The following is an 8,448-nucleotide window of genomic DNA, read 5'->3' as shown; positions in this document are numbered from 1 at the left end:
CTATCAATCATGTCGAAATAATCAACACTATCCGAATGAGCAATGTTGCCATTGTCATTGTCTAAATGTAATCGCTCAAGCATTTGTAAGTCTTTCACATTTTGCACCTCATCTCCAACGTCCTCTTCAATAACCGTTTCATTGTCTACTTCCATTCCGATCGCTTCAGTTAAGTCTATCTCAAACCTCCCTTCTAGTCCCTCTTCTTGAAAGAACTCTCCGTCATATGTGTTTGGGTCTAAGTTGTAATCTTCATCGTTTGGGACAGGCACTTTACCGTGTGGCGATACCCTGTGCACAATATCCCAACCCTTAAGATGCCTTATGGTTTGACACGCATATGGGAGTAATAAACTTGCGTGGCCTGTTGGGCCACAATATAGACATCGTCTCCTGGTAAGACAGAATCCTGTCGAATTTCGACTAGCCCAAGATTACAATATGTCCGCCTCGTTACTTCAGGATCAAACCAATGGCATTTAAATATGACGGGATTAAAAGGTTTGGAACCATGAAACTTGAGTTCGTATATTTCTTCAATTCTTCCATAATACTCGACCTCATCAACGCCGGGCGTAAAAACTCCGGAACTTGTGGTTCTTCGATTGGGCCGACTCTGCTCGTAGCTTGTTGTGCGAAAGCGATATCCATTCACGTCATAACCAGAAAATGACCTGACCCTATAGGCAAAGCCATCGGCAACCTGTCTCAACTCGGCACACATAGACGCATCCCTCTGGCCCTGCAAGCTCAAGCAGGATACATCGTTATATTATTCGCACGTACGAGTAACTTGGAATGTCAAACTACGTACGAGCTAAATTAGACGGTACCTTCCGTTTGAACCAAGAAATGAAATCGGGCATTCCATTTCCCGCACCCTGTCTAAGAAGGGTATCTACCTGCTGCGGGGTAGGATCCCTTGATTGACGCCAGAATTCATCCAGAAATTCCCTGTACCAACGAGAAACAAGGGGGTTGGATGCAGAATAGTGATGGCGTATTTAACAAGTTCGTTGAGAACTTACTGCATGTACGGTGCCACTTCGTCAAGGTTGGTCAACACGTATAGCATGATATGGCGCCACTCTTCATGATTCAAGGTCTTGGGGGTCGATGCACTTGCGCTTCCGAGTTGGCCTCGGAAAAGGCTGAGGTTCGATTCATTTTCGCCAGCATTGTAACGAGGGGGTGGATTATGCACGCTAGGGAGGTGGTCACCATAGTATGTTGTTGTGAAGTTCGCCACCTCCTCCAGAATGTATGCCTCTGCAATGGAAGCCTCGATTTTGCATTTATTTCTACATTTCTTTCGAAGAACCTTTAGACATCTCTCGATTGGATAGCACCAACGGCCCTGCACGGGCCCCCCCATTCGTGCCTCGTACGGGAGGTGCAAAATCAAATGCTGCATCGGATTGAAGAAGCCGGGTGGAAATATCTTCTCCAACTTACAGAGCAACACAGGTGCCATTCTTTCCAAGTCAGCAATCACGGTCCGAGATAACTCCTTGGCACAAAGCTGGCGAAAGAAATAGCTCAACTCTGCTAGCACTAGCCAGACATGCTCAGGGACATAGCCCCGAACCATCGCCGGAAGAAGCCGCTCAATCCATATGTGGTAGTCATGACTCTTCATCCCTAAGACTCGCATAGTAGATAAGTTCACTCCCCTCCTCAGATTAGCTGCATACCCATCAGGGAACATTAACGTCTGGATCCATTCTAGTACTTCCCTCCTTTGAGGCTTGCTCAAGACAAAATCGGCCTTAGGCCTTCTCCATGTCTTGCCGCGACTAGGAGGCTTCATATGTTGGTTTGGTCTATCGCATATCGTTGCCAGATCCACTCTAGCCTTAACGTTGTCCTTTGACTTGTCAGGAATGTCCATGATTGTTGCCCAAAGTGCCTCGGCAACATTCTTTTCAGTGTGCATTACATCAATGTTGTGTGGAAGGAGAAGGTCATCAAAATAGGGGAGCCGAGTCAAGCCCGACTTATGAGTCCACATATGTTGCTCACCATATCCCACAAAACCACCTTCTGGATTGACCACGAGACCATCTATCTTTTCACGAACCGTGGCACCAGTCATTATCGGTGGTGCAGGGTCTGTCACTACGACACCTTTCGTAAAGTTCTTGATGTCTCGTCTGAATGCATGGTCAAGAGGGAGGAATTGCCGATGTTTGTCGAACGATGAATACTTGCCACCCTTCTGCAACCAAATGAACCTCAGACCTTCCTTGCATACTGGGCATGGGAACTTCCCGTGAACACACCAGGCGCAGAATATCCCATACGCCAGGAAGTCATGCAGGGAGTAGTGGTACCAAACATGCATTTTGAAGTTTTTCTTTGTAGCTCGGTCGTATGTCCATACCCCTTCCTCCCAAGCACGGACCAATTCATCAATCACAGGCTCCATGAACACACCCATATTATTCCCCGGGTGTCCAGGAATTATCAACGACAAGAATACGTTCTGTCGTTGAAAGCATATGCCGGGGGGGAGATTGAGGGGGATAACGAACACGGGCCAACATGTGTATGGGGCAGCCATCATTCCATAAGGATTGAACCCATCTGTTGCCAGCGCAACACGTACATTACGAGCCTCTTTAGCTTTCTCATGATGAATGCCATCGAAGTGGGTCCATGCTTCACCATCGGATGCATGTACCATCCTGTCAGGATTGTATCGTTTGCCATTTTTGTGCCATGTCATCTGTTTCGCGGATTCCTCGGTCATGTATAGCCGTTGGATCCTCGGTATGAACGGAAGGTGCCGTAGGATTGTCACGGGAATGTCAAGCTGCCTCTTCTGGCCATCACCAGAATCTACCTCCAGGAACCTAGATGATTTACACTTTGGACAGTACTTTGCTTCCACGTATTCTTTCCTAAATAGGACGCACCCCTTCGGGCAAGCATGTATCTGCTCATACGGCATCTTAAGTGCACGAAGGAGTTTCTGTGACTCGTGCATGCTCTTTGGCAGAAGGTGACCCTCCGGAAGCAGGCTGCCAATAACTGTCAACATACCATCGAAGGCGTCTCGACTCAGGCTATACTGGGACTTCAACGCCATTATGCGTCCAATGGCATCCAGTTGAGAAACCTTTGTCTGGCCGTGAAGGGGTTTCTGTGCCGCGGCAAACATGTCGTAAAACGCCTTTGCGGTTGCCTCTGGCTCCTCCTCCGTACGTCCTTCAGCGAACTGTGCCTCGTGATAGTCATTTAACATGTTTGCTACCCCGGCCTCAGCATCATAATCCTCGACGCGTGGCCTCACCACCTCCTCTCTCGTACGATCGGCTTCACCATGGTAGACCCACCGGGTATAGTCTGCCGTAAATCCATTCTTCCAAAGATGTTCCCCCATTACCTTCTTCGTTTGTCTTTTCCTGTTTGCACATTTGCTGCAGGGACAGCAAATTTTACTCGCTCCTTTAGCAGCCACGCCAAACGCCCGTTCTAAAAAAGCATCGGTCTTGTCGATCCATTCATTGGTGACCTGACCCTGACTTGCGCGGCCCGTGTACATCCACTCACGGTCCTCCATCCTCTAACATATATAGCGGCGAGTAATATAAACATCAATTGCATCTACACGACGTTCCTACTATCTTATAGGTGAGGTTAGGTCCTAATCCCACACGAGGATCCGTAGATGAGGTTAGTTTCCATTCTCTACTCCTATTCGAGACAGAATTTCGGCAGCACCTCCCCGCTGTTCTCCAAATACACGTCCTGCTAGGGAGAGTGTGTATCCGGAGAACAACAGGGAGATGATGCCGAAACTCTGTCTCCGATCGGAGCAGATCATGAAAACTAACCCCACCTACGCATCCGCGTGCTGTCCAAAAAACGTGGACAATTCAAAACAGATACGGTTTTAGATATGCAAATATCTGCATATTTCCAACCGTATCTCTTTCGAACGGGAGACGCCTAACTAGGTTACGTGATCTACAACATGATACGGAAAGATGGGTTATACCTAGGGTGGCGGTGGAGTCAGGCGACGTGGTGCAGGCAGTCTCGCAGCGCCAAGGAAGGCGATCGGGGTCACCGAGGTACTCCGGCGCCGCTCCGACTGGCTCTTCTCTGCCAAAAAAGAAATATAAAACTGTTAATACAAAATTTCGGCAGCACCTCCCCTGCACGGTGAGGTTTCCAAAACCTGCAACAAAACCAACGGCACGATAGCCGACATGCACATATATATGAACGGCACGATGGCCGACATCCACAAGATTATATCCAACCGCATATATATAACAATATCACAACCACTCCTACGACTACTTTGACTACCACCACAACTACTTTACCACTACTACTACCGCAACCATTAGTAATACTACGACGACGATGGTATGACATACCTAGTGATACGGAAACGTCGGGAACGTGACAACGACGACCGGAGCGCCTCCTCCTCCTCCTTCTTCTTCCTCCTTCCTCCTCCTCCTTCTTCTCTTCCTCCTTCTTCCTCCTCCTCCTTCTCTCCCTCCTTCTTCCTCCTCTCCTTCCCTTCCTCCTTCTTCCTCCTCTCCTCCACCCCCTCTCTTTCCTCCTTCTTCTTCCTCCTTCTTCCTCCTCTCCTTCCCTTCCTCCTTCTTCCTCCTCTCCTCCTCCTCCTCCTCTCTTTCTCCTCCTCCACCGGCGGCGCGTGGCGGCGGGCACGGCGGCGCTGGCGCAGGCGCAGGGGCCGGCGGCGGCGGGCGAGGGCGGCGCGGGGGCCGGCGGCGCAGGGGCCGGCGGCGGCGGGCGCGGGCGGCGCTGGCGCGCTAGCGGGCGCGGCGGCAGGGGCCGGCGGCGCGGGCGCGCTGGCGGCCGGCGGCGGCAGGGGCCGGCGGCGGCGGGCGCGGGAGCGGCGGGCGCGGGAGCGGGCGCGGGCGGCGGCGGCGGCGGGTGCGTGCGTGCGTGCGTGTGTGCGGGCCGGCTGGGCCGGGTACTTAAATCCCTGCTTTGCCGAGTGCCCCCGATCTGGCACTCGGCAAAGAGGGGTTTTTTAAAAAACATGTGCAAATTCTTTGCCGAGTGCCCCCGATCTGGCACTCGGCAAAGAAAACCGGGATTTTTTTAAAAAAAAAATCAGGGTCTTTGCCGAGTGCCAGAAATATGGCACTCGGCAAAGACCCTCTTTACCGAGTGCCAGACTTCCGGCACTCGGCAAAGTCCCTCTTTACCGAGTGCCAGACTTCTGGCACTCGGCAAAGAGGGTCTTTGCCGAGTGTAATTTTTTAACACTCGGCAAACCCTAATTTTTTTCCCCCCTTTTGGCCTCTCCAAATTTTTTCTACGGTCCTCATACAGTACCTGGTACTCCATGTTCCAATGTGGCACATTTCTCGGATTTTTTCTATATTTCTTTAATTCATTTCAATTAATTGAATTTTCTTGGATAATTCAAATTATAACTGCTAGTCATTCGAATAATGAAAAAAAATGAATGGAAAAATGATATTCATGTTATTTAGTATATTGTGAGACCGTATCCAGGAACATAGCACCAATTTCGAATATCAAGGTCACGAAACATGACCACGAACTTGCGATCGAGTTGTTTTTAAATTATATAAAAAGCAAACAAAGTCCGAAAATCTTGAAACTTGTCAAGATATCATGATATCATATGTGGAGGCTGTCATAAAAATTTGAGAAGGTTTTAAGCAAGTTATCACGTACGATGCTTGCAAACCGAAGAATCTCAGCAAGGTTTTAAGAAACTTCTTCGGAGATTCTTCGGTTTGCAAGCATCGTACGTGATAACTTGCTTAAAACCTTCTCAAATTTTTATGACAGCCTCCACATATGATATCATGATATCTTGACAAGTTTCAAGATTTTCGGACTTTGTTTGCTTTTTATACAATTTAAAAACAACTCGATCGCAAGTTCGTGGTCATGTTTCGTGACCTTGATATTCGAAATTGGTGCTATGTTCCTGGATACGGTCTCACAATATACTAAATAACATGAATATCATTTTTCCATTCATTTTTTTTCATTATTCGAATGACTAGCAGTTATAATTTGAATTATCCAAGAAAATTCAATTAATTGAAATGAATTAAAGAAATATAGAAAAAATCCGAGAAATGTGCCACATTGGAACATGGAGTACCAGGTACTGTATGAGGACCGTAGAAAAAATTTGGAGAGGCCAAAAGGGGGGAAAAAAATTAGGGTTTGCCGAGTGTTAAAAAATTACACTCGGCAAAGACCCTCTTTGCCGAGTGCCAGATGTTTGCCGAGCGCTTGCTCTCTGGAACTCGGCAAAGATACTCCTTTGCCGAGTGTCCTATTTCTGGCACTCGGCAAAGAGGGTCTTTGCCGAGTGCCAGATGTTTGCCGAGTGCTTTACCTCTGGAACTCGGCAAAGACCCTCTTTGCCGAGTGTCCGATAAAAAGCACTCGGCAAAGTATGGGACACTCGACAAAGACGCCGTCTCCGGTAGTGGTGAAACCTTTAGCCAGTAGTAATAGTCCATACCAGAATCAACATTTTTTTTCATCAAAAAATGTTTTTTTCCCAACCAGGCACCACCCACATGCGCATAGTCACAAGGCACGTGATTTTTCACACGAAATACACGCATATGCAGTTCGTGGCAATCGAACCTAGGATCATTCAACTCATGCGATACGTCCTTACCATTCCACGTAAAAGTGCAATCATTTTGATCTCTTCTGTCTGAAACTGCAAACGATTATTCGGATATCTAAATAACTTTAAATGAAAATATTTTCAACTATAAAGTTATAAATCTCATCGAGGGCTACAATTTTCGTATAAAGTTTATCCCCATCCTACTTCATATGAAAATTTATAATTTTTTTAAGGTAAGCTGTCACCTATTATCACTACTGGTTCGTAACACGGACTGACAGTGATACTTGACGAACTATCACTACCGGTTCATTGCTACAGTCAATAGTGATAGTCAGCTCATCACTATCAGTTCATAAGAAGGACCGACAATGATATTATCACTGTCGGTTTGCGACTAGAATCGACGGTGATAGTCAAGTTTCACTGTCGGTTCTTTTTTAATATACTCTTATTACTAGTCCTTAATACAAACTTATAGTAATACTCTATCATTACTGGTTTGTAAGAAATCAATATAATAAATTGATATATAAGGTCTATTATATAGTAGTGACGGTGGTAATACTGATCTCTAGCTAGTAAGAGTGACTATTATAGCTTTAATTTGAGGAGAATTGAAGGTACAGAAACAAATCATACATGTATATTTCAATACAATTGAGTCCAAGTTTTGGAGTGGCGACGTGTATTTGACATAAATTTATTGTCCCACATGCACGAGACATGAACAAAACTAACAGCATAATTAACGATTTACTCGAAGAAAATTCAATTTCCACTTTGCCACTACCCGCGCTATACTTGAGCTAGCACGTCACACCTCGACGCTGCATCCTGTCGGCTGCACGAACTTGAGGTCCGCCACGGTGCCATTGCCGCCGGCGCCAGGGTAGCCGGCGGAGAGCACGGCGGGGCAGCTGACGAAGAGGTGGTAGCTCCCGGAGACCCAGCTCCCGACCTTCCACTTGACCCGGCCGTCGACCCTGACCTCTAAGGCGACGTACCCCGCGGCGACGTCCTGCTTCATGGCATCGGCGACGTAGCCTGCCACGGGCACGTCCTCGGCCGACAGCACGGGGGACCAGACGGCGACGTCGCGGTGGCCCTGGTACAGCGGCGCCGGCAGCAGCGAGACGGGCACGGTGATGGGCTCGTCGCGGTAGGTGACGAACACGTCGAGCCGCCTGTAGAGGATGCCGACGCGGTCGTTGGGGTTGCGGGAGGCGAGCGTGACCTGCGCTTCGGCGGTGAGGGACGGGTCGCCCAGGGAGATGGGGTGGCGGAGCTGCAGGTCCTGCAGGTAGAAGGCCGGCTTGGAGGGGCGCAGCGCGAGGTAGACGACGAGCGCGATGAAGGCGACGATGAGTACCAGCGCGAGGAGGCAGGAGGCCAGGCCGCCGCAGCAGCGGCGGAGGTGGTGCTCGTGGCGGTGGTGCTTCTCCTTGCTCATGGCTGCTCGAGCTCTCTGCTGTGCGTCGGTGCGTGTGTGCAGCGGCGAGCTGAGCTGGCTTACGTTTGGAGTGAGAGCGAGTTAGTGAGCCGTGCGGTGTAGGAAAGTGTAATGGCTTTTAAAATCGGTAGAGAGATGGGACACCAAGCGTGCTACACTGCATGTGTCAAAAAGGTTTCTCGGTAGCTCGGTTGGTAAACTCTTGCTGCAGGGTTGAGCTGAGGTGGAGGAGAAAGCAACGTTTCAACCGAAGAAGATTCCGCCATCTGCTAATTCGGTACGTACTTCCAATGGGCCATTGTAGACTAATAGTGTGGAGGGAGGGACAGGACCCCGGGTTTTGCATGTGCATGCGCTTTGAGATTCATGTTCT

At 48.8% G+C, this 8,448-nt stretch overlaps 1 protein-coding gene across 1 annotated transcript; it reads right to left on the bottom strand.

Annotated features, from left to right (window-relative positions):
- Positions 1-7,246: 7,246 nt before the first annotated feature.
- Positions 7,247-8,243, bottom strand: LOC133922022 (NDR1/HIN1-like protein 1). The gene has a single exon (XM_062367172.1). The coding sequence runs from the start codon at positions 8,073-8,075 to the stop codon at positions 7,440-7,442; it is 636 nt and encodes a 211-aa protein (XP_062223156.1). The 5' UTR covers positions 8,076-8,243; the 3' UTR covers positions 7,247-7,439.
- Between the last annotated feature and the right edge of the window lie 205 nt (positions 8,244-8,448).

The sequence above is a fragment of the Phragmites australis genome, chromosome 6 (genome assembly GCF_958298935.1).
Source record: "Phragmites australis chromosome 6, lpPhrAust1.1, whole genome shotgun sequence".
Lineage (NCBI taxonomy): Eukaryota > Viridiplantae > Streptophyta > Magnoliopsida > Poales > Poaceae > Phragmites > Phragmites australis.
The sequence above is the reverse complement of the archived record's forward strand: the minus strand, read 5'-3'. Positions and strand labels throughout refer to the sequence as shown.

Excerpts from the sequence above, each read along its gene's own strand:
- LOC133922022 (XM_062367172.1), bottom strand. The coding sequence starts at position 8,075 with ATGAGCAAGGAGAAGCACCACCGCCACGAGCACCACCTCCGCCGCTGC.